The sequence below is a fragment of the Rattus rattus genome, chromosome 1 (assembly GCF_011064425.1).
Source record: "Rattus rattus isolate New Zealand chromosome 1, Rrattus_CSIRO_v1, whole genome shotgun sequence".
In the NCBI taxonomy this organism is placed as follows: domain Eukaryota; kingdom Metazoa; phylum Chordata; class Mammalia; order Rodentia; family Muridae; genus Rattus; species Rattus rattus.
Genome location: NC_046154.1, coordinates 227,589,860 through 227,616,742, shown reverse-complemented (window position 1 = coordinate 227,616,742; position 26,883 = coordinate 227,589,860). Strand labels below are relative to the sequence as shown.

The 26,883-nt window shown below is 43.3% G+C and overlaps 1 protein-coding gene across 1 annotated transcript in view; it reads left to right on the top strand.

Moving 5' to 3' along the window:
* The window catches only part of Ext1 (exostosin glycosyltransferase 1), a 276,605-nt gene that overhangs the window by 216,924 nt on the left and 32,798 nt on the right, over positions 1 to 26,883 (top strand). Inside the window, exons 2-4 of the mRNA XM_032915354.1 lie at positions 19,967 to 20,060; positions 21,763 to 21,870; positions 26,234 to 26,353. Coding sequence (XP_032771245.1) covers positions 19,967 to 20,060; positions 21,763 to 21,870; positions 26,234 to 26,353 — 322 coding nt within the window. The remainder of the gene's footprint in view (positions 1 to 19,966; positions 20,061 to 21,762; positions 21,871 to 26,233; positions 26,354 to 26,883) is intronic.

The following is a 26,883-nucleotide window of genomic DNA, read 5'->3' as shown; positions in this document are numbered from 1 at the left end:
GAGAGGACTTCCCCCACTCTGGTTCCTCATTAGGATATCACCTCCCAGTGTTTCTAGTCACATGGGTGTGGCTCTTTAGCTCTCATCCCAATATGCAGTTCCTTATAACCTCCATTTGCACATTGTCAGTGTGTACAGTCCCACACTCTGTGATGGGATGTTCTGTAGAGCATATTCTGTTTCCCTTTGGGACTTATGGGATATCCAGCAGCTACATCCAAGGGTTAGTAGGCTCAGAGCAAATTGCCTCAATACATGTAGGCTCAGAGGATACCTAAGTTGAATGAATGAGAGATGTGCCAAGAAGTATGAGTGATGCCTTTTCCCCTTTCTGACTGGTGGATCTTGACCAGCCTAGCTATACTTATCCCTACCCCCTATTTTTTTTTAACCATGTAACAGGAATGGAAAGGAAGCCAAGAAAATGATCAAACACCTCTTTTGGGGAAGGGGTTCGTCTCTGCATTCCTATTTGGTATCTTTTTGGAAGGAGGAAGCAGGGCCTTACAGCCTTTCTTACTAGGCCAGTTCAGTGAGGACACTTGCCATATGGACGTGCCCCATCTACTGGCTGGATCTGGTGCCTACATTCACAGTGGATTGGGAAGCCCCGTGTAGCTAATGCTGGCCATGTCATCTTTAAGAGGGCCCAGGCTATGCAAAAGCATTGGATCCCAATTTGTGGCCCTGCTGACATCCAGAATGACCGTGAATCAAGAGTTTGCTTTCAGAGCACACATTTGCATATTCGCAGCGGAGGGCAAATTTCATTCAGTAAGCTTTACCAAGGTTCACATTAGGACCCCTGGGTTCAAATGCATAGTGAAATGTCATCATTCACTGTTTTGCTGTCCTCTGTATGTATTATGTGAACTAAAGTTACAGCATGTAGCAAATACCTTCTGTACAAGACAGATGACAGACAGAGAGATGTGGCACTCTCATAGCCCACCCCTGCTTTCCAGGTGTGAGGGAACTTTATGATCCATAAATTCTAAGATAAAATTTTCTGACAGCTCATGGAATTCTCCAGCTTTCTTTTCATAGCTTCCCAAATAAGGACTTAAATTCCCTATAAGGCTCAATAAATAGATAGAATGTGTTGCTTTGCATAAATAAATATAACTATATTAAAGTAGCAAGCTGCTCCCTTTGTCAATAAATGTTTTATGTCATAGCCTCCATGGCGGAATATCTTGTGTAAATTATGAATTAGACTTGGAGTAGCCCAGCATGGTCCGCCTACTGAGTGGCAGCAGGCTGCCCTGTGACATTCACAGATGCTTCTCCACTGCAGACTGGGCTATAGATGCCCATGGTCTTGTATTCAGGGCAGGAAAATAGTTGGAGTGGGTAGAGGGAGGCTAAGCCCTTGAGAAAGAAGCCCAATGTGATTGTCTCCAGTATGACTAATTTAATAGATCACAGAAAGCATTTTCCTACTAAAGCAAGTACTTGGTTGTTATTGGAGGCACCTCTTCCTAGAATGCCTTCTCCTATGAGTCCTTTCTGACCTCTACCCACTTCACCTGGATACAAGACATTACTATCATGATAGTTACTATTGTGATACATAGTAACTATTGTGCTATATATCACTGTATTGTGATACAATAGTGACTATTGCGATATATATCACCATATTGTGATACAATAGTAACTATTGTGATATATATCACAAGAGTATCTATTGTGATATATATCACTGTATTGTGATACAATAGTAACTATTGTGATATATATCACAAGAGTATCTATTGCGATATATACTATCACAGTAGCACAGTGATATAACATCACAATAATACCTGCCTCCTGGGCCAGCTAAGGAGCATCACAAAGGGAGCAGAGATAGCTCAGCAGCTGCCAATTTTCTCTGAGAAGCTACAGCCCAGAGTTCCTGGAACTTCTCAGTTGCCGAGAAGTCTAAGATCTCAAGTTTGATATGAATTCTGCTAATTTGAAAATGTTGGCATTGTGAGGGCCCATGTAGAGTAAACCAAATGTATCAGTGAGCAGTGCTCACTCCGATTGGTGGTCCACGTTAGAGCCCCTGTTAAAAATTCATCTCTGCTGTGTATCTACACATCTCATGTTTACAAAGGGCACTACTGAATCACTGGTGTGTGGTTGAAAATATAAAATATATATGGATGTACTCAATAAAATAAAGACAGCTCAGAGTAAAGGTACTGAGCATGCTTCGTTGGTGGGTGCTTTCCTTCCTGGAACTTGCTTATGCTAGGGCTGAAACAGTCCAGAAGTAATGTATGCATATATACCCTCGGCCTGATTAAGTTGTGTATTTTTTGTCTTTAATTTCTGTTATTCTGTAGAGATTCATCTAACACCCATTTGGAATTAATCTCTCCAATATCATATCCTTCAGATGTCTACATCTGGATTAGTAAGAATGATGTTTGAAGTCTTCTTAACCTGGTAAATAATTCTGAGGTTTTTCCTGTTGTCTTTTGTAGGAGTTGTCCCTGTTTAAGGTAAGAGCTAGCTCTGTAACCCATCTGGCCCTTGATTTGTGTTTCTCCTTCTCAGCTTTGGTGCTGGGATTATGGGATGTGCTACTGTGGTTAGCCTTCTTTTGTCATTTCCATTCAATTTGGTTTTGAATAAGCAGTCACTGACTTAACCTTCCTCATCATTAACATGGAGTCCCCAGTAAGACTTCCAAGGGGGCAGTCATGTCTGGGATTGGTGTCACGGCAGCATCACAATCTTTTGTTCGAACAATGCTTTGAAAAAGATCATTTCTTCCTATTTCTGCATGACCTGGAAGCTGACAGTGAGAGACACCACTGAAGAAAAGCAGCTCAGGTTGTGAGTTCGGGGGCTGGGGGGCATCTTCGTGTTGTTTGCAATCCTCTCATCAGCTATAGAACTCCAGACCTGCCAGCCTCAGTCTTCAGTGTCAAAATGGGTTCACTGCGTGCCCCGGCCCCATCCCCCAATCCCAGCAACAGAATGTAGTAGCTTGTGAAGCTGAGCACATATGTGTGTGGTCAGTCAATGGTCATGACTGTTATATCATTTCCACATTAGGTTATCCTTTTATGAGTGCATTTCATGTGGTTTCTGGTCTCCCTGTGGACTTATCTAGCTAGCCCCTTCATTACTCCACACTGGACTTTGTTGTAAAATACAGAAATAGAATCTGTGCTGTGTTATCTGTCCTTTTATTTTTCCGATCCTTCTTCCAATTTGTTTGAAAGGGATCAGCAGCTTGTGATTTGGCCCCCTCTGACCTCACACTACTGTCTCTGTTACAGCACGGGACATTCTTGAGTAGTTGCTGTAATTTCTAAATTAGTCTATGAAGAAGATGGATGGAAACCATCTTGGTTAGACAAAGCCCAGTTGTGACGTTTCTTTTGTTTTGGCTCTAGTCCAAGCTAGTTCCTTAATAACTAGAATTCCCCTGCCCACCTCTCTCCCCTCAGGGATTAGAATCAGCAGGACAGCCTAGTCACTGTAGCAGATGCTTCTCCCAGCCCAGGCCTTGCAGCCATCAGTCCTTGTAGATAGGACTTATAGAAGGCAGACGCCTGGGCTCTTCCTGCCAACAGTTTTGTTCTCTGGGGAGAGGGCATCCTGGCTGACTTTCCTATTTTCCCAGACCACTACCACAGCTGATTCATACCGCAATTAAGTCATCTCCATGATTTTGTATCACTTTTTTTTTTCCCGCTCACCCTAGAGATATACAATGTTAAGGCAAAAATACAAGCATGCATACTGCTCATGCATTTAGGGAGTTGGGGAATTTGGCTTTTAATTACTGTGGAAATATGATTATTTAGGGACAAGGCACCATCTCTGCAGAGCCTGTAGAATTTTGCAGCATCAGGAATAGGGATTCACGACTAGAATACATGAGGTGGCAGGGCCTGGGGGAAGGGCAAGGGGAGTAACAGTCCTCGGCATCCTTCATTTACTCTAATCAGATTGTTAAGGAGCATTCTTGTCTCGCTCGCTCGGCTTTCTTGTCTGTAGCATGGGTTCATGCCAGCTGCCCTTCAGCTATGACTCAGCAGGCATCCGCAATGGTCTAACAAAACCAACTTGTTAAGGGGAAGTGCTTACCTGCTTAGACCTCCAGTCTTTAATCACACTCATTTCCCAGGCAGAAAGAAGCCTATGTCTTTGTTTTGCATAACTTCCCACAGACTTAACTCCAGCTCACAGCAGGATACCTTTGGTTTCTTGAGGTGAAAAGCTGTGGCATGTGCTTTTTGCTTTTAAAGTTTTTAATGGCCTCTGCCACCACTGTCAGCACTGTCTCTCCAGCTCTAGAGCTCCTGGACACTTGTCCTGTAGGTCTCAACTAAATCCCTACATCCAAGAGAGTAAACTTCCCTAATAGGATTCCAGTGAGAATTACTGATGGGCCAGTGGGTGGATGAATGGACGAATGGACGAATGAACGTGGGAAATGCCCTCATGTCCTACATCAGATTTGATATCTCTTCCCCAGCCTGTCCTCATGGCCCAGAGGATCCCCACACACAAAGGGACACACTATGGGGGGAAAGCCTATGGGGGGAACTAAAGGCAGATTGTAGGTCTTGGCCTCAAAGCCCCTTGGCAAGTTGGAAAAGTAAAAATCATGTCAAGTCTTAGGAAATGTTAAAGTTTCTGATGTCCAGAGGTGGAACTGAGTGTGCTTTTGGTTGGTCCAGGTTGTGTTTTCTGGAACTGGGAAGAACACCCAAGACAAAGGTCAGCCTCAAAAGGGTCTCACGTCTGACTCAGCACCACAAAGAAAGCTCTGACCCATGTCAGACATGTCTGGTTGGAAAAACATAACCGAGTTGAGAGATTCCAGTGTAGTTCTTGTGGGATCCTTCAAGCTGACCCATGGTGTCCTATAGACCAGTTGTTCTCAACCTGTGAGTTGTGACTGCTTGGGGGTTGAATGGCCCTTTCACAGGGGTCACCTAAGGCCATGAGAAAACATTCATATTTACATTATGATTCCTAACAGTAGCAAAATTACAGTTGTGAAGTAGCAACAAAAATAATTTTATAGTTGGAGGTCACTAAAACACAAGGAACCTGTATTAAAGGGCTGTAGCATTAGGACAGTAGAGAACCACTGCTCTAGATGGAACAGGACCAGGAAGCAGGGGGCACTGATAGACCTTGGGTCTCAGAAGCAAACTGCCTCAGTTTATACCTTCTATTTTTAAAGTGAATTTAGACAAATTTGTTGTATGCCTTCATTTCTTCTTCCATAAATTGGGGGAAAGGTAGGACTTTACAAAGCCTGCAGTCCCAACACTTCAATCTGAAGTGTTTACTGAGGCAGGGGGGGATAATGAGTTCAGGCTCAGGCTGGGATCCATACTGTGATATGTGCTTACTTTTCTGTGTTGAGGAAAGGTGGTGTGGAGTAGGCACGCACTACTGCTCATCTTGTAATGGTTTGGGAGACCAGTTGGCCAAGTGGACATAAAGTCTTCGCTGAGGGTAGGGCATGTCATAGATTGTCAACAGATGCTTGTTGTCATCAGTAACGCCATTTTGACCAGTTGCAGGAGTTTCTGTGGGAATTTCACGCAGCCCTATGGCTGCTTTCCTTTCGGGCTATCCTGTCTGATGACATGCCTTTGGCCCCAACTGTTTCTAAAAAGACCCAAACCCAGTATCCAGGTACTAACACTGATTGTCCTGTATCTTACCTTATCTTACCAAGGAGTACTGAGGCAACCTTAAAGTGTGTGATAATTTACATTGTGTAATGGCTAGGGTGTGGACATGCTTTGTATACAGGAATGAGATAATTAAATGGTGCTGACAGTGTGTGCGTGCGCCCAGCCAGACGCCCAGATTTCTTAGATCATTTAAGCACATTTCGTGTAATGGAACGTGTTATGACTTCAGCAGCTTCCGAATAAGAGTTGGAGGAGGGGGAAAACTAAAATCTGAAATGTCGCACCAGCCAGTCCCCTCCGTGTCTATCCCCCCCCCCCTCCCCGGGAGTTATTTAAGGCAGCTTGGGCACTGCTGTGGAATTAGGGCTTTCTCAAAGAAAGCTACTGTTCTTATGGAAGACCTCCAGCCCCTCCCCCAGCCCGTGTCTCTGGGGGAAGAATTCCTTCTTTTATGTTTAGGTCTTAGGTGAGAATGTGAGCCTGGATGTATTTCCTAGCTGTCTTCCTTTCTCTGCTCACGTGGGGCTAGCCTACTGGGCTTAGTTCTGGTCGGTGGTGTCTTGGGCAGGTGATCTGACAGCCTCTTGATTCCCTGGTTTTCATCCAGGATGTTTAGACTAAATGACTTTCTGTGGTGCCCTCCAGCTCCTTTTTTTTTCTTTCATGATTTCCCTTCCTTATCCTTGCAGGTCGCACAGATGCCATAACTTAAGCATAAGATAGAAAAGTCTTCATTGATCACGTTGAAAACTTGCACTTTCCACATCCTGGCTTTCTTAGTCTGAGCTTGGTTACGGCTGTTCCCAGGCGTGTACACTCCTTCTCATTCTCTCTTTGCCTTCCTTCTTCCTTTCCTTTCTTTCCTTTTTCCTCTCTCCTTTCTTCCCCTTCTTTTTTTTTGGGGGGGAGGGGGAGTAAGAGTAATTTAGCTTTTATTTCTACATTTCTATAAGTCATGCTGGATGCATGGGCATTCAATCTCGATGCAAACCACCCCACGCCTGGATAGACGCCGACGTTCTTGCCGTTGGCAGGTTTGGGAAGCCTGCAGCCAGGGTCCTAAGGCCATCTGAGTCACTGTTAATGAACCGAACTGCCTGAGAGGCTCCAGCGGTTGCCTTTTGGTACTTGGCAGGCAAAACTTTTTCATGTTAGCTTCAAGGTTGTCAGATATCATTATCCCCAAGTATTAAAATTTTCAAAGAAAGGAGGCAGTGTGTTTGATTTATAGAATAATTATCTAGCTTCAGCTCTAACTTGGCTTTGGCGATGGTTTTGCAAGCACTCGAAAATTAAATCCATTTTTTATGGCACTACAAGGTATTATCTCACAGCAAATGATAATTAAACACCTGTGAAATCAATTAGCCCTTTAAGCAGGGGGAAAAAAGTTTTCCAATTATGTTTTCACACCTCCAAAACTTTTATAACTCTAAAACCAACACTTGTGGAGAGGAGTATGGTTGATTGACTGTTGCTAGGTGAACTTCCCATAAAGATCATCCCTAAATTTTGCTCCGACTTCAGTGTGAGACAGTTTGTGGTAGGGGTGGACATAGGAAGAAGATGAGCCCACTTTTGTCATCAGCTCTGCACCACTATGTGCGTACCTGACAAAGCTGAACAACAGCTTCTCCTCAAAGCAAGCTCCTCACTTTGTGTTTTGACGTCAAGGTTTACTTAGAGGTTTATCTAAGAGCCAAGATGTCTTAATGGACATGGAGCAACAGGATGTTCCAGGTGACAGCTCTTGAAGGGTCCCATAGCTGTCCCCAACTTCAGTTCAGATTCACTCTCAGATAAAAGACCAATTGACTCATAGCTGGAACTTAAGACAGCGGAAAACCAGGGATCACGGTCAGCAGTTTTAACTGACTGGCCTTGGTAAGCAATTCATTTTTCCAGAGGCCTTCTATACTTCTATACTTTAGATTAGGACATGTACTCCATAACAATGTGGACCTCAAAACAAACAAACAAACAACAACAAAAAAACAGAACAAAAAAAAAAAGCTGAAAGAGAAGCATGATGTATTTGACAGCTTCGACTTGTGATTCAGAACAGAAGCTGTTCCAAGGTTTAGCTTCATCTTTTCTGATATTTATAGGTACTTTTAGGTTTTTTTTTCCTGATACTTATAGGTTTGCTCAGTGTTATCTGAGTCTCTGCCTTGCTAAATCCTCAGTATACCTTGCTATAAAATATTATAAAATACTTTCTATTTTATAAATGAGGATAAACTTAAGCAGTATGACTTGCTTAGATGAATCAGGAACCAAGTTGAGAACTGAAACTTCACTGTAAATATTAGTTCCTGCAGTCTTTACTATATCATTCTACATAAACATGTTAAAGGATGATCCTACAATTTTTTTTAGATTGTTCCTGAAGACATTTTTAATGTGTACTTGCTTGTAAAGCAGATGACATTTAGAGAAGTTGACAAATCTTAACATTAACTGGAGAAATAAGGCTAGCATTTCAGGAAGCAAGATGAAAGGGGACTTTGCAAGATCAGTTTGGCAATGGACGTGACTTTCTTGTGAACTGCTGTTAGCAGTTGGACGCTTTATAACCTCATAAGCATTATAGACCCTGAAGAATGAGATGAGGGTAGGATGCTCTGACATTTGTTCAACAAAGACATCATGAAAGACTACTCTAGGTCAGACATGTCCTTGGGACTGCGGTAGCAGTGGTGAACAACAGTAACCACAACAGAGGGGGGTGTTCTTGTTCGTGTAATACATAGGTTATATTTGGGTGGGAAAGAGCAGTGAACCTGCCAAAAGAATACGGGCTGGAATTCAAGCCGTCCTCAGTGCCAGGACAGAGCCGAACCAAGGCAGTGGGAAAGTCAGCACAGAGGCCAGTCTAGAAGCACCTGTCTGAGGAGTGTGCACGCTGATGGGCATCTTGGGAGAAGTCTGAAAGAAGAGCACAGCAAGTCTAAGAAAGAAAGCAAGCATGCTGCTCTGAGAAACTGAGAACACTGTGGCCCTAGGTGGACATCAAGAAAGGGGGATGTGGGTAGAGGATTGTTTGTATGGATCCCCATATCCAAGGGATAGGAGTATTGTTCTTAGTAGCTGGAGGGGCCATTGGGATAATTTTTGTCCAGAGCATGACCTTTAAGAGAGCTCTTTAGCCATTTGATAGAAATCAGATTTTAGGGGCATAACATTGAGCTTGGACTGTTTTAAAGCCAATGGGAAGTTTTATGTGCTTCTACTCCTCTGCTCTTGTTGGTGGAAAGGAGGAAGAGCACTGGAGAAGCACAGGAGGAAAAGATGGGGGTACACTCTGATTTCCGCGTAATGACCAATTCTACCAGTAGGCAGCCCTACACCACCTACACCACTTCCCCGGGGCTCAGAACGCTACCTGACATACAGGAGCAGCTCAGTTTTCCTTCGTTCAATATATCGGTTACTTTTTCATAGCTGCAGCAAAAATACCCAAGAAGAGAATTTTAAAGAAGGACTTTTGAAAAGAATATACTCCACCCAAATGTCTATTTATTACATGCATATGTGTGTACATCAGACTGTGTGTATATGAACCATATGTGTACAGGAGCATGTAGAAGACGGAATAGCACTGAAGAAGTCTGATCTCTGAGAACTGAAGGCACAGGCAGTTATAAGCCACCACGTGGATGTCCTCAACCACTAGAGCCATCTCTCTAGCCCCAAAGAATTACTTTTTTGTATCACAGCTTAATTCTGACATATCTAGCAGTATCAGGGATTTGAGTTTACAGATTTTAGTCCTGTTGATCTGGGTTTGTGGTGAAGCAGGAACATTTGGAAGACGTGAATCCGCTCACTTCATGGTAAACAGGAAGCAGTGGGAGACAGGAGGAAGTCAGAGTGAGCCGTAACCCACAGAAACATGCCCCCAGTGGTCCACTTCCGCTAATATGGCTCCCACTTCCTAAGTTTCCACTGGTTTACAAAAGTTCACTGCTGGTTGGGATCCAGTTTGGTTTGTCTTTGTTTAAACCACATGAGCCCGTTTAAACCTTTTTCCAAAGATGCCAGAGCACAAAGTCATCCTCAGGATCATCTGGTCAATCCCCGCTCCCCCTCTGTTGCGTCAGTTTTCCCTGTTCTCTAGCACTGTCTCAGAATGAGACATCTCTTTAGCAACGTCTCCAGAGGGTTGTAGAAAATACAGGCAGCTGGAGGAAGGAAAGGTGACTCAACTCCGTAGACTGTCCCCCAGTGTAAACGTGTCTCGCCAAAGGAACTGGCAGAATCCAGACTTTGGAACCTTCCCAATCCCGACGAACTCTGCTATCATACAATAGTGGTCTGTAACATCTTCATGCAACATTTTGATATTTTTCTTAAACCATAGCACAAATGTTTTATGTCCTAGGATCACACATTTGCTTTTGTACATTTATACACCCCACTATGCTTCCTACTGACATCCTCTTTTATGAAGTTTACGTCTTACATTTCAGTGCCCTATAATTCTCAAGCACTTACCATATCAATGAGTGCTGACCCAAGGCCTTGTTTGCAGTCAGTGTCTAAGGCATGGAACTAAGTTGTTCCTATGTCAAAAATGGAAACTCAGTGTGGTGAAAGTAGGAGAGGAGATCGGAAGGTTATCAAAGTGAGGGCCATTTCGCAAGGTATTTTATAATCACTTAAGTGCAGGGATCAGACAGAAGGTTTAAGCACTGACAAAGAGTGCAGTATGTCAAACAGTCTCTGTCTCTATCCGTGCCTACCCTGGCTATGAGAAAAGCCCATCAGGAATTCCAACCATTTGCCTCATTGAAGGGCAGATGGGGTGACCATGAAGGAAACAAGATCTTTGCTTTGATGGAAAAGAGAAGTACTTAGACCATTAGGATGAGCCCGTTCCTTCTGCAGGTGGAATGCTTTTGCTTTTGGACCGAGTCAGTGTTTGTCACTGGAGAAGCCGTCAGGAGGGTCCACAATTGTTCTTCTCAGCTCAGGCATGGAGGGAGGGCAGGAAAGTGTGCACCGAGAGCACCACTCTGCATGCATTTAACATGACTTTCAAATAATGCTATTTATCAGGCCTGGTGAAGCACAAATTTCCAATTCCCATCACTGTTCAAGGAGAATGTAACTTTTTAACAAGTTGCCAGACCTTTAGAAATAAAGACAAAAAGTGGTTTTTTTTAAAGATTTATTTTATGTGTGTGGGTATTGCCTGCGTGCATATATGTGTGCATCACATGTGTACACCCGTTGCCATGAATCCCCTGAAGCTGGAATTATAGACAGTTGTTAGATGCCATGTGGGTGCTGGAAATTGAACCCAGGTTCTCAGTGATTCTAACCACTGAGCCATTTCTCTAGTCCTGAAAAAAAAAACCGTTTTTTTTAAATGTACAAAAAGAAAATGTACAAAAAGGAAGCCAAGAAGAACAAAAGATTGATTTTTGTTTTGTTTCGTTTCCATTCTTAGAGTAAAGTGAGTCCCACTGAAATTGTAGCATCACCTCAGTTAGGCAGACCTGGTATGATCGAGAATTGGGCATATGCTTATTGGCTGAAGTAGACCTTTTTGAAGTAGAACATTTCATTTTTCCAGTTTCTTCTATAGTCCGTGTGCCACGATGTAAGCTGGTACATACCAGCCATTGGTAAGCGGGTTCTGGGCCAAGAGATAGTAGAACCTAAGCTCTGACTCTTGAAGCCCAAGGAAAGGAAGTGGTAAAGACGAGCAACTTAGTAGAGTGGGAAACAGAGTAAAGACTGGATCCAGGGCTTGAGTGGTCACAGGGGCTTACTCTAGGCAGCAGGTGTTGAAGTTAAGCAGAACATAGGGAAGGCTGTGGTGTTCACTCCTATCAACAGGGACGAGCTGTCCTGAGAGTGTCCTCTATACTGACTAACCTATCCAAGTCTTCTGCCTTTAGTCCACTTTTCTGGCCCTGTTCCACTTGGCCATCTCCTGTGGCATGGCACCTAGGGAAAGGCTAATGGTACGATAATGACCTTGGGCTTCCCCTTGCTCAGTGGCCTGCTATATATCTCTTCTGGACCATTTATCCATCCAAGACCATTGTTACAGCTGGTTCTTTTATTGTCAGTGTCTCTCTCTTTCCCTCTGAGCCCAGGTAACCCTTTATTTAGCTCTCTCAGAAATGCTCCATTTCTAACCAGAGAATTGAGACTCACGTGTCTTGGAACTGTGTTCCTCTCAGAATAGGTTTTGAAATCTGGCACTGAGAGTATAAGAATGGGTGCAGCGAGACCTGTGTCATCCTGAAAGCTTCCCAAGATTAATGTCACAGGGCACAATGTGTTACAAATCTCTGTCTTCACCTTTGCTACCTTTGTGTTACTTCTGCCTTCTAGCAAAAACTCTAAGGGACTGTATTCCACACTGCAAGCTCTGCTTTCCTTACACAATCTCCACAAAGCTTCCCAGTTGTGCTTCATTCTCTAAGCAATGGGGCAACAGTTGCACCTCAAGGTGGTTGCAACAGTCAAATACAATGCAGAATATGGATTATGTGGCGCTATGCCCTACCCACAGGAAGGGTTTAGTCAGTAAAATTATTAGTAATATAATTATTAGCAGCCATCGTGTTTATTCATGCCTGTATATATTAGCCAATAAGCTGCTATTTAATGAGCAGTAACCAGGGTCCCTCTATGGAATCCTCACTGTTCTGGAACTCACAATGTAGATCCATTTGCCTCTGCCTACCAAGTGCTGGGATTAAAGGCATGTGCCACCATGATGGCTTTCTACCCCTTTTGGAAGTACAATATAGACTCAATACATGCTGTACCCATTAATAGATGTGAGTGCTGATTCCTACACTATAGGTCTGAGCTGCCAGTGGTTATTGAAGGTAAGGTTGCAGTGGGCAAGATTAGAATCAGTAAGGGTTATGACCACTGTGTTTAAGAGCATATTTGATGGCAACCATCTCCTTTCTCCTGTGGTTAGAGCCAGGTGTCACTGTATGCAGTGATGTATCAAACCTGTGCCCATGGCAGTCACATGGTGATCCATGTGAGAATTAAGTGCCTGTCACTGGGGGCTTCTTCCTCCTGTTCCTGTATTGAAAGATTTTAAATTGGCATAGAACAGAAACTATCTTCTCTTTAAAGCCAGGAAAGGGTGAATGTAAATGGCTGCCCTTGGTGTTCAAACATTCTGTTTGCAACGAACAGCCTTGAATTGGCAGCCTCACACCTAGAGATCAAAGGAAATGATACCTAATCCTTGCCATGACTGATTGGTTGCCTGTTGAATGTTCAAGGCAAGGAATTGCACCACTGTTAAGTAGCAAGAGCTACTGCAGGGGTGTTGCTGGCTTTCCTGAAGACTGTCGCCATTGCGATTGTCATATTCAGAGTGCAGTTGCATGTATTTGAATAACCGATTGAGACGTGGATAAAGCGTCTCAGTTGTATGCACAAGACTAGTGAGTGTGTGTCAGCCAGACGCCGATTCCACAAGCCCAGTGGATGCTTGATAACCCCTGGATCCCATACGTCTGCGTGCCATGTTTTCAAGAGAACTCAGACAGTACAGTGGTCAGCTGGATCCATTTTCCAACTCCCACTTAATGTTTCTCAGTTCAGTCAGTGCCATGGATCAATTTCATATGGTCCCCTGTCCTGACCTTTAAGATTTCCTTTCTCAAAGTAGTTGAAATTTTAAACATTTTTTTTCTGGACTTAGGAAAGGGTAGCAGCAACAGGCTTAGAAAACAACAGGCCCATCATGGACGGTCCCCCTACTAGTCACCTGGGGTGAAGTTTTGAGGGGAGAGAGAGTCCTATGAGTGGCAGCCACTTGAGTGGCAGCCACTTGTTGAAGAGGCCAGGGATGAGTTGAATTGTTTATTAATTTTCTCAGGACATACAATGTTATGTGGACTGACCAGAAGCAGGACTGTGTAGGGAAAAGAAAATGGCCTCAGAATCAGTGCCCTAGAGTTGGGGCACTGAGGCTGTATCCCTAGCAGTGACTTCTTACATTTTCAGCATTTTCAGCTCTGCCCATGGAGCTGAGCAGCCTGGTCCTCGGGATACTTCTGGGATCCTATCATTCTTTCGCTTGAGTTCCTCAGTGACTCCGACTCACCCTCGTAGAATAATGTCTGAGCGCCAGGAGTTAGCAAGCTTACCCCGCTGACCCCCATCCCCTGCCCTGAGGTGGCAGCCTCTTTAATTGTTCCTACCCCACTCCAAATTGGGTATTTTCCCTCTCCTTAGACCCTTTGTTCCTGAGGGGCTACCATTCATCTAGAAATGCCCATCTGCCTGTATCTGTAGCTCTTGCTCCCTCATCAGTACTTAGCAGAGAGTCCTGGAAGTCTTCGAGGGACACATCCCTGTTCTCATTTTCCTCACCAGTGCCATCTGTAGCCCTCCGTGCCTTATCTTCCCTGCATAACTCAGCCCCATGCCTCCATATGAACGCCGGACAGCTTCACGGTGTTTTCACTGGACCACAGTCCTCTTAAGTGGTACCTAACGTGTGGAAGGCACGCACTCAGCCGAGAACAGAGATGTTGCTGCACCAGTCTGATTTCCTTTTCCTTATCCCTGGGCACTGTGGAACTTCAGCCATCCCGAGCATTTTCCTTCTTATTTTTTTTTTCATAAGAGATGTGACTCAAATCTAGGTATAAACAGAGAAGAATAATTACTCATAAAGGATGGGGCTGGCCAAAGCACAGCAGCTGTCGATGTTCACCCAGTTCATAAGGAAAGGCTCGAGACAGACTCTCACCCACCTCGGGCAGACGGAAATTGTGTGAGTCTGGAGATTAGAGGCTCACTACTGGCTTCTTGCCTGTCCACTGTGGCTAGCAAAAAAGCAGGATCACTTGGCAAAATGTGCTTGGGACAGAGGATCTGTGGGAACCCTGGAAGGGCAGCAAGCCGCACTTGTACAGCTGTTGATGAGGAAAAAGCTTTTAAACTTCACGCCGCTGCTCTGTGGCGATGCGCAGCTTCTGCGTCCCTTTTTCTCTGTAATGGGTCTGCTCCACATTTGCTTCTTGGCTGCCTCTGCAAGTCTGTTTTTATTTATTTTTTCATTGTTGGTAGTTTTTTTTAAAAAGTGTTTATTCCATTCCTTCTGATATAATTTGCCATAATAACTTGCAATTGCATACTGCTTTCCTGATTATACTGCATGTACATAATTTCATTTGAGCGTCACAGCTTTGAGATTTACAGAAGCTAAGAGATTTGCATGGGGGTCACACAAGACATCCAGGCTCCAAATTCTTCAACCCAGATTTCCTCATTTACAACTGCCTGTGTTTCTGAGAATCTGCTGGCTGCCTTCAGCTGAGGGGATTACAGCTATCTTTTGCAGAATTGCTCGTAAGGAGCTGTGCTTTAGTTAAAATGTAGCGTTTAGCCAGGTTGGTAGAAGGATCAAATGGTTTGGATGAACCAGGAAACTGAGCCCAAACAAATTAACATTTTCCAAGATCACCCGGTTTGTGGATAGTAAGCATAGAAGTGAACCCAGGTTTGGCTGTTTGACCTCTGAACTCTTGTTTACTAAGCTTTTAGCTACCAGGTCCATGCTGCTCAAAATGTAGTAGGCATCACAATGGACTCACATAGAATGGAGGGTTCGTTTCTGATTCAGCAGGCCTGGGTGCAGCACCCAGGTAACTGGTGACACAAGTGGCTGGGACAACATTTGGTGGAATGGTAGGAACCACTCTGTCCCCCTTCCCCAGTCACACTGACTCACTACTAGCAACAGTGCATCTTACGTGATGAGGAAAGAATTCAAACAGTGTTATCCACAGCTCATCTGAAATGGGGTTAAATTCCGTACATTACTCAGGACAGCCGTAGGAAGAAAACTGTTATAGCTGTTGCGTGGTACTGGCTTCCAGGTTAAATTCAGGGTCATGTCCTTTTTATTGCACATTTTCTCTGGAACCACTTAGGAAGGCTGTTCTGCCTCCTGCATCATTGCCTCTGGAGTGCCGACTGTAATGCCCATCTGCCAAGGGGAGGCAACTGATTTACCAGCAGAAAACCGCAAACTCTCTGAGAGTGGTATGCATGGCTCCTCTCTCACTCCTTTAGTGCGTGAATCTTTTAAGTTATGTGTGGTTAGAGCATGCTTTACATCTCCTGACTTAATAAGATGGACTCGTCTACTTTAGAAGATAGTCTTCCCACTTGAACTATAAAGTCTGCCTGTCTTTCTCCCCCGCTTCTAACCAAGGGGTAACCACTACTCAGTTCTCCAGCCCTATAGTTACATGTTGTCACAAGTGTTACGAAAATGAAGTTCAATGAAGTGCATACTCCATTAGAAGGTGGCATTGGACTCAGCATCGACATCCGTGACGTCCTTGTGCACTCAAATAGCTTGATCCGTGTTCTTTTACTTCATTTTCTTTTATTCATCTTCTGAGAGGTGATCCAGGCTGTGTATATACCACAATCTTGCCTCATTCATACTCCAAAGGCTATCCAGTGCTCTCCACTTGGGGCTATTACATTTAAAACTGCTGTATACATTTGTGGACAATTTGCCATGTAAAAATGTCTTTATTTCTTTGGGATAAATGCCTAGGTACAGTGCTGGGTCGTATGGAAAGTTTATTTTTAGTTTGAGAAAGAACTGCTAGATTGTCCCCAAAGCAACCTTACCTTTTCCCTCTCATTCCATCACCAAGGAAGAGCTCTTCCATGTCTCTGTATGTGCTTGTTCTCATCTGTCCACGTACATGGACACTGTCCTGCATGTCTCTGTATGTGCTTGTTCTCATCTGTCCTCGTACACGGACACTGTCCTGCAGGGAGCAAGCGGTACCTCATTGTGTTTTGATTTCCATTCCTCCAATGACTAGTGATATTCAGTATCTTCCTGTGTTCTTCTTGTTGCTTTATATATTTGGGGGGGTATCAGTTCAAATTGTTAGCCCACATTTATATTGGATTTTCTTATGCTTGAGTCAGAAGTGTTCTTTACATGGTCTAGACCAGCGTTTCTCACACTGGAGTGAAGGTTCTAGTTTTCTCTGTTGATGTGGATGCCATTAAGAGATTTTGGAGCTTTTTATCTTCCCTTCAAGAAAGCGTTTCTCTGTTAGTTAGCTTTGGTTGTCCTGGAATTAGCTCTTTAGAACAGAGCTCTGCCTCTTCCTCAGTGCTGGGATTAAAGGCATGTATCATCGCTGTCCAGCTTGAGATTTTAAATCTTATCAATTCAGTTCATTCTTGGGTAGATAAAGCAAGTACCTTTGGATAGTGTCTGTCTCAATGTGACAATATCTTCAGAAGTGTTTCTTAGAAGGACACATGAATAAATCCACAGGTTCAGTTAAGCCAGAGAGCATCACAGGAGACAGAGTTGAAGAATACCAAAGCAGGAAATGTCCCAAGTGAAACCAGTAACTGGCTTATTTAAAGGCCATCATTACCACCTCTCTTGAAACACCTCAGTATTTCGTGAATTCCTTGACCATAGAATCCAAAAGAGAGAAAGCTTCATGGGATGAGCATGCTTAAAAGTTGAAATGGAAAATAGTTATCTTTCTATGTAGAGACACCCTAGACTCGCCCACAGTTTATAGGGTGAGTTCATGGCCATCATGGTGTTGAACATGGCAGCAGGCAGGCATGGGATTGTGTGGTAGCTGAAAGCTTGCATCCGATCCACAAGGAGCAATCGGGAAGGCGGGATGAGACTGGGCCTGGTATGAGATATTCAAAACCTCAAAGTCTACCCCCTTTGACATATATCCTGCAACAAGCTAATTCTTTCCCAAACAATCTACCAACTAAGGGCCACTCATTCACATATAGAGTCTATGGAGGCTCATATAAACCACACAATATCGTTTAAGTTGTGTATATACTGTACAGCTGTCTTTATCTGTGTGAATGTACTTGTGTGGACATATGAGCAATTATGAATTTATACATGCATACATTTAAAAAGATTGTGGAAACCTTCCCAGTGGTGGAATGGTCTCAGAAGACATTTTTCTTTTATACCTAAAATCAACAACACCAAGAATAACAGAATAGAGAAGCTCACGGGAGGCATGCAGTCTGACTGGCTCTGTCTCAGATGAGGAGACTGACTCTCCCAAAGGTACCTGTGGGAAGCTCATGGTCTCAGAGCAGGAACTACCAGGTTCGGGGGTGCTTCCCACATCTCATTATATGAATGACTTCAAGCTTCAATCATGTGGCTTCAGTTGCTACATCAGCAACTAATGCTTCTGTACAGCCACTTAAAAGTCAGCACCCACAGTGTAACTGTCACTTGACTTTCTCCCAGGAGCTTTCTGCCCTTCCTCTCCCTCCACAGACTCTAGAAAGTAAAGTCTGCAAGTGGAAACTTTGAAACTTGTTACAGTCCAAGACACTAATAAGATTTTACATTTTTAGCAACTTAATGACGAGGATGTAGGACTCTGCTGGCCCCTCCGGGGTTTCTATTCTGAGTATCTCTTAAACCTCGCAGGAGTCTGAAGTATAGTCGACCTTTCTATATTAAAAAAAGAAAAAAAATCAGTTTAAGTTTCACACATAAATTTGTGTCTGTTTCTTTTCCCCCTCCTCTCTACCTATTAGGTAAGATTCAGACATTATCAACATTTGAACTCGAACATACTTGTCAATTATTTTTCTGTGTTTGGTGAAAAAAGAGAAGTCATTACCGTTGTAATTTAATATTTTTATTTAGCTGAATTTGATCCTTCTTAAAAATCCTTCCCACTTTGAAGTCTATTTTGCAGCTTAATTAATGCAGCAAGGGCTTTTTATTTTGCTCTCAATGGAGATAATCTTAATCTATTCACAGTGACCTTTTCTTGTGCAAATTAGTTGTACATGCTTGTTTAAGCAAATGGTCCTTTGCATGATGTCTCTTCTTAATGACGGGTTTATAATTGAAAATTGGCTTACTCCCATATGCCTAGTTTATATGAGAATATAAAAATAGATGTGGACTTTAAAAATATGCATGTATATATCAATATCCCCCCCCCAAAAAAGTAGAGGGAAGAACCCAGTTCCTTCAGGCTATGGTTAAATTAGACTATTAGAGTTAGAAAATGCCGGTGACATATGCTACTGTCAGAGTCACACCTGTCTGCGCAACATTGGAAGTGCTTGAAAAATGGGAGCGATTTCATCTTGGCTGTGCGACTCAGAGCCTTTATAGGACATGAGGCATCTCTAGCTTCCTGAGTTCTCTGAGAGTCTTAATGGAGCCGAAAGTGCATGCTTGGGAATGTATTTGGTGTTAATAACGTTTACAGTGGGAGCTTCAAATAATTAAATGCTTTTCGTTGGTCCTAAATTTCACTGACAGTAAGACACAGGTGACAGTCATGTTATAATTTGTCTGGAGTAACCCCCCCCCAAAAAAAAAACAGTGCAATACCATTAAATGGCACGAGAGTAAAAGGAATAATCACCATGCTCTAGCCCAGTTTCCAGTTCCCTCCTGCTATTTTTCTTCCTTTGTTCCAGTTCTTTCTCATTCTGCACAAAGGCGGTCCTATGCCCACCCCCCAGCCTTCCGTGCCCTGTTCCCCTGTCCCCCCTACCCCCTGCCCTGAGTCTTTCCGCCAAAAGTCACAGCAGCCATACTTGTGTGTAGCACTGTTTTTCTGGAGTCACTAAATGTTCTTGGTTAAATGTAGAAACTCCAGTTCGAAGAGAAAACAAATGTTGGCTTGCGCTTAAGATGGAGGCTTCCGAAGTATCTTTTAATAGCATGGTGTGGGGAACAGAGAACAAGAACATTCAGTGTTGCTGAGTGGTGTGTGGCATTAAGAGAGAAACAGATGTATCAGGGATGCGTCTTAGTCTATGGCAGCAAACCGTTTAACCAAGCCAAAAAGTCTGGGTGGTGTATGCATGCCTTTAACCCCTGATTACAGAAGGCAGAAGTGGGTGGATCTCTGTAAGTTTGAGGCAGTTCTGCTCTGCATACCAAGTTCTAGGTCAGCCAAGGGTACATAATGAGACCTTGTGCGCCCCCCACCGCCATCTGATTTAGGAAATAGAGGCTAGGCAAGACAAATTGTCATGAGAACCATTAGATCTGTCCTTTTGTCAACTGTTTGCAAAAGGGATCCTTATTGCTTCACACAGCGCAATTGTTCCTGTTTGTTCTCCCCGTGCAACAAAGCTCTTTGCCCCCCAAATGGAAAAGTGAGAGTAGCCATTACCCAAGGTTGAGATACCCGGGGTAAATTGATGCTCCACCCTGACCCTCCCCACTATCCATTTTTTCCTCTTGGATGTTCACTTGCTGATCAGTCCTCTCGTTGTTCTAGATATGATTATCGGGAAATGCTGCACAATGCCACTTTCTGTCTGGTTCCTCGTGGTCGCAGGCTTGGGTCCTTCAGATTCCTGGAGGCTTTGCAGGTAAGAGACTGTGAAAATTTACGCCGGCATCAGGTTGAGGATTGAAGCCAAACTGGTTTCAAGCTTCTCACATACTTGTAGAGTAGTCAAAACAAAGTACAGCTTTTGCTGAGGATCTAAAACACTTCCCAGGAAAATCTGAAGTGGTTTTAAGGAGCCAGAATTGGGAGGGAGATTGGCTCCCTGACTTTGAACATGAGACCAGTAAATGGTCTCACCATCAGGAGACTGGGTTCAATGGGGACATGTTTGCAGCGGGCAGATGGGCAGATCTCATTGATAAAGTTGCACCTGAGTTTGGGGAGGGAACTCTTCAATCTCAGGAGCACCAACAATGAGGTATTGCTTTTATTTACCCCAAAATGAAACTGTGGTTTAAGTTCTCTATTGGTTCATCTAAACCCTCAAAGAGCGACGATCCTGGCTTGCCCTGATGTACCACAGCTCTGCAACTCAGGAATATCAAAGCCTGACTGGGGCTCTATTGATCCCCTACTGCAGAAGTCTCTTCTCCTCTCCCTGCAGCCAGCCCTCTTGTCTTGTTTTGTTTTATTTTGTTTTGTTTTGTTTTCTCTGTAGCCCTAGCTGTGTGGACCAGACAGGCCTTGAACTTACAGAGATCCTCCTGTCTCTGCCTCCCCAGTTCTCCGAATAAAGGGATGTATTACCATGCCCAGCTTTGGTTTTTGGTTTTTACTTTGTAGCCAGCCTTCTTGAATGGCAAGAGAAATATGCCCTCTACTTCCTTGTCTTCCTTCCTTTCCTGTTTCCTTCCTTCCTTCCTTCCTTCCTTCCTTCCTTCCTTCCTTCCTTCCTTCCTTCCTTTAATAATTTACATTTTGTCTAAATCTGTATATTTGAGGAGTGTTTCAAAGCTTCTTTATCTTGTCATTCGAACTGTAAGTCCTACCCTTTCCTCAGGCTGAAGAGTTCCCTTCTCTGGCAGAGCGTGTTAGGGTGCTTCATGCACTCTGAGAAGCATGGCATCACCGCTCACTAGCATTCTGGAAGCTTCATGGATGTTATAGGGAGCAAATCGCTCTCTGGTTTGAATAAAACAGCCTTGGCGACTCCACTTTGTCTTTAGCTTATTGCTGTGCACGGGCGTCAGGTCCTGGTACAGACTAGAAACTAGTACGACTGCAGTTGCACTACACACTGGGGGGAGATGGTTTTCAGTTAGCTGCTTATAGGGAAGGGGAAAGATAGATGTTACAATAATCAAGTCTACAAAGCTCTACCTAGAAAGGCTGGGCCCCATCCTGCTCAACACTGGCTCATGACATTGGGGTGAACCATGATGAGATGTATCTGTGGCAAGAAGGGTTTATACTCGAGGTTTTGATGCCCGGATTTTTTATTTTTATTTTATTTTTTGGCGAAAGCTTTTGTTTCATCAATAAAACTTCTGCAGCAAGGCCATTCATCCCCATGAAAGTAAGGTCAGCCAAACCTATGGACTAGAATAGAAATGGGGTATTAGCATTCTAAGGCAAGACTTGAAAGTCTTCAAGTCTGATAGGGATGCTTACAATCCCATGGGATCTGGCAATTCTGAATCACTTACTCGAGTTCTAGCCTGAGCAGTGTGGGCCCCACGTAACGTAAGCAGTGTCAGTAATTGAATGTGGACCTACTCTCCTGATTGGAATGGTTCCTGTTGTCAGCGTCCTCGCACTCATGAAATCCTTCCTTTACTCAGGCTGCCTGTGTCCCTGTAATGCTCAGCAATGGATGGGAGTTGCCATTCTCCGAAGTGATAAATTGGAACCAAGCTGCCGTCATAGGCGATGAGAGATTGCTATTACAGGTAAGGAAGGGGCTGTGGCCTTCGGCAGAACGGCAGATTATTGCTGCCCCCGTCCAAACTTTCAAAGGAGATGAATCCAAAAGGTCAGCTCCATAAAAGAAATTTTATCAGGAGAAAATTGCCTGTGTCATGGTGAATATGAAGTCGTTTAATATGATATTGTTCACTTCCCAACCCAAAAATCTGTCTGAAGCCATAGAATATATTCTGGGAAGTAGCCATTGCTGATAAAATGTACGAGCGTTGTTGAGTGAGGACAGGTGGATCCCCCACCAGCATCAGCACCAATATTTTCAGACACAACATTCCCTCCGATCCCTTGCCTCAGTTCCTGCATTCATTCTGTTGACTCCAGGACACAAGCTCTAGACTTGTCGCTGTGCCCAGTGTTAACACTACTGCACTGCTCGACCCTGAGTACCCAAGGAGGGCTGTCCCTTAAATATTTAAAAGAAAGGCCCCTAAATAAAAGTTTCCGCTGTGCAAGGAACTCAGCCGGCACAGAGAATTGAGTGAGCAAGAAGAGTCCATGAGGATTTCCAAACCCACACCCCCTCCCCCAACCCCCCCAACCCCCACTCCCCCACCCCCCCCTCCCCGCTGTGTTTGAGGTTCTCTGTAAAGTGGCACACACTCTTAGAGCACAGTTAATGTTTCCTTTCATGGAATTAGACACTTTATCTTGAAACATACAAATTTTTGTAGAAATATTATCTTTAATGTTCTTATTTTTAAAACAAAAGTAATTGATATCCAGAAAAGGGAGTTTCTAGCTGCACTTCTGATTCTCCTTCTGTGTCCCTGGCTAGTCTGCTAATGATCTGGTGAAGGATTGTGGTCATCTCCTGAAACTCCCAGATAATGTACCGTGTGGTGGAGAGCACTGTGGACCAGTCAAGCCTAGGCCGCAACAGCTTCCCTTTCATTCCATTCTCAACTCTGTGATCTTGGGACCTCAGCATAAACCTGGAGGAATGCATACTCTGGAAATGGGGAACCTGTTCATTGGAGTTAGCCCATTCTGTTCCCTTTTTAAAAATTCTTTATTTTATGTCCATTGGTGTTTTGACTTCATATTTCTGATAAAGCTGTAAGATCCCCTGGAACAGGACTTACATACAGATCGTTGTGAGCTGCCATATGGGTGCCGGGAATCGAACCCCCGGCTCCTCTAGTAGAATATCCAGTGCTCTTATCTGCTGGGCCATCAGTCCATTCCTAGCCTATTCTGCTCTAAGCAAAACATAATTCCATAGGTGTTCACTGAGAAAGAGGTTTTTGTTTTTTTTTGTTTTGTTTTTTTTTTTGGTTTTTTTGTTTGTTTGTTTGTTTGTTTGTTTTTGGCTAGGTTAATATTCATAGCAATGATTCCCTGAAATAACTCAATAAGGACAGCCTCTGAGACATACTGAGAAAGAGCTCTCCGTGTAGACATAGTAGATGTCTGAGCCATACACTCAGAGTGAGGGACATGGTGCTTGTCCACACTGCCTTTGTCTTTCTTCCCTTTTATGTTGTTTTAATAATACATGCTCATTAAAGGAAATGTTGGATATGAGAAACATCAGTCATCATGTTCCTCCATTTATGTACTAAGGCACCCTTGAGTTTGCTGTGTAAAAGTTGGAGCTTGTCCTAAGGTAGGGAACATTCCATGATACTTAAGTGTGGTTGTCCAGTGCCACCGAAGTATGGATATTTCACGCTTTGAAGCCACTTTTTGACTTGGCTCTAAAGATTGTATTCTTCACACCCCTGTGCCCACAGTTGCTAGTATTTTTCCTCCTCATCTGCAATCTGTTTTTACACAGCTGCTTCCATATTGAACAGTGACTGTACGGTTGTTAACAATGGTTTGAAAGAGCTGGCACAGAGCCCAAATGTGTGCTCTGGGAAATGTTTTTTGTTAGGTTACAATTTTTCATTTCCTGTTTTAGAACAGCTCTGCTGTTTTTATTTGCATATGTTCCTGTCAGCCTGTCACCGGGAAGCATGCCGTGGCTTTCCTATATCTATCTTGGTAGATCCTATTAGTTTTTGTTACTACACATAACCTTTTATTAGGACTTCAGTGAGCTCTTGAACTTCCAAATCATTCTGTCCAAATGGTAATTAATTCATCACTTTCTGTACCTGTCTCTGAGGACAGGCAGATTAATAACCAATAGCCAAATGCCATTAGAACTTGGAACTCCATCCCACCAATCAATTGAAGTTGTCCTCCAGAGCACTTTGCAGAGCACTGTCAAGACACTTGGATCCTACACACAAACTGGTAGAACATAGTTCCAGAAGTGGTAGAACAATCAGGATGCTACCATGGAAGAGAGGTATCAGCGTATCATGGAGAGAGGTAGTATCAGTGGCTGAGTCTATGATCTGTCTCCTCCCTTTAGAAGCACCACGGACTCGACTTTCTGGAGACCATATAACAATGATAGCTTTTGGCATTTTCCTAATGGATCAGTTCTCGTGGCCATTATAAAAACAGCCGTGCCAACCTGGATGACTTAGAGAATGCCATTGACATTTAAGAGGGCATGCTTATGAAAATTGAGGATGAGGGTTTTTTTTTTTTTTTCTTTCTTATTTTTCTTTGGCAATCTAGGTCATTTTCTCATTGAGCAAATAAAAATAAATTTTCTTGACTTATCAAGGATCTATGTCATGAATGGTTTAGCTCATCTAGGAATGTTTTATTTCTATTTGACCTTGATCCTGCCAGTGTTTGGACTTTACCTGCAGCCTCCATATATTATGATCTCTCCAAAGCATAGATTTAGTATCTACATTGAGATCTTGACAGAGCAAGTCAGCTTTTCCTTCTGTTCTTATTGTGAGACATTTTCATTGCTTCTCCTAGGGGCCTGACTTGAATCTTAGCCACGTGCCATCATCACCTTCCCTTCTTATGGGAACTCAACTATAGCGTAGTCCCATATTTTGAGTAACTTTCCTATTAATGTGACTGGCAGAGCATTTCTTATATAGTCCAGGCTCCCATGTCTGTCTGATTCATCATGCATTAGAGAGGCAAACATGCAGAAAGGTGAGCACAGCAGGGCAGTTGACAATCACAAGGAATCTCTATAAGAGAATAGATTACATAAACAGAACAGCCCTTGAGCTGTACTTACAGTCAGGGAGCAAGCCAGGAAAACTTAGCCAGAAATCCAAGGAGGACATCTTAGAACAATAGGCTAGGACAGATTTATAGGCAGACTGTTAAACAACTGGCCCAGCCTTACATAAAATCAATTGATCTAGCTTGGACTAGCATCTCCCTGTGTCAACAATGGTAATAGCAGTAATAACGAACCATCATAATTAAGATTCCTATATTGTAGACACTGTACTAAGCACCCAACCATATCATGTTATGAATGAGTAATCCAAGAGAGCAACTAACTCATCCAAGGAAGCGTATGTACTAAGTAGTAGCCCTGGAGTCCCACATGGATGCCATTAACCCCGTTACCTTACTATCAAGCTATGCTGATATTAAAAATAACAAAATCCTGAAGGGAGCTTCAGCCGGCCATGCTCAGTTAGGCTCTTATTCCTTGAATGGCTAGCATAAAAACTATTCCCTTAGCCACAAATCTTATAGCAATAAGAACAGGAAGAAATGCCTACCTTCAAAATTATCGAACTTGGTATAGAACAGCCTATGATGAAATGCTTGGGAGATCCAGAGAAATTAGGGCAAGGGCTGGAGTTGAAAGGAGAGCTCTCAGGTATACAAAAGGTCTAAAGAGGGACAGAAGAAGGATGTACATGTAGACATGGCTAAATTTGTTTGGGGTGAGTGGGTAGGCTCATGAACATCTTTATGTACACACAGTTGTAGATACTTCATGGTTCCTGGGATGGCACCTTCTTAGAGGTTTTTTTTTTTTTTGGTTTGGTTGATTGGTTTGGCTTTTGCTGTTGTTTTGTTTTGTCTTTTTACTTTCTCCAAGTCCTATAGTGTCCATGTCAGGGCTAAAGGAGGAGGGGGCAGGACTTAGGATTGTAGGAGTCCGTTGTGCAGCTGACCTGCTACTGTGGAGTCTTAGAATTGAGCTAAGCCAGTGCAGAGCTTCCATGCATTTGAATGCCATTGAGGTTGCTTTCCTAGACCTGTGGTTTGTTTTGATGTTTCTTGAGGACATTTTTACCTAGTGATTGGTGACTTTGGTGGTGAGCCTAGCCTGTAACAGCTTACCTATCATTTCAGCCTGGGTGATGATTTTTTTAATAGCCCTGTTTTCTAGAAAATGAATGCTATGAAGAACAAAAGTGCAACCCACTGGGTTGTTTTGATCAAGCAAATCTCTCTGTTTCACAGTTATAATTACTATGCGTTCCCCTTATGTTACAGATTCCTTCTACAATCAGGTCTATTCATCAGGATAAAATCCTAGCACTTAGACAGCAGACACAGTTCTTGTGGGAGGCTTATTTTTCTTCAGTTGAGAAGATTGTATTAACTACACTAGAGGTAAGTGAGACCATTCATCTCATGATCTTTGAATAATAGTTCTTCTATTTCAACCTCTTTTTCTGCAGTTAGTCAAATAGGACAAAACCAAATTTTCTGTCCTTGAATAGGTTAGTGACTGTCCCCAACCCCACATTGTTTTACCATTCCCAAGCAAAGGCCCTCGTTCCTGACAAATTCTCATAGCAGAAGTGACATGGAGAGAAGTTGTGCTCTAGACAAAGTGATTTGTCTGAAATAATTTCAAGGTAATGTGGGTAATGACTATCTTCCTGTCACTCAAACTCAGCGGTATCCTTTGAAGACATATTTCTGGAGTGCATTTAGAAAAAAAGATGATGATCAAGTAAGGGACATATCCTCTACCATTCTTAAAATATGAACAGTTTGGTGGCCACCATAGGGCATGGCATTTTAAGAGACAGCGAAATTGCTTCTGAAGACACATAAGACCTAAGCAGCCAGCATCCCATGTTTTAAGGTTATGGTAAGAAGAAAACTATCATCATGATTGTATCCAACTGGTGTCA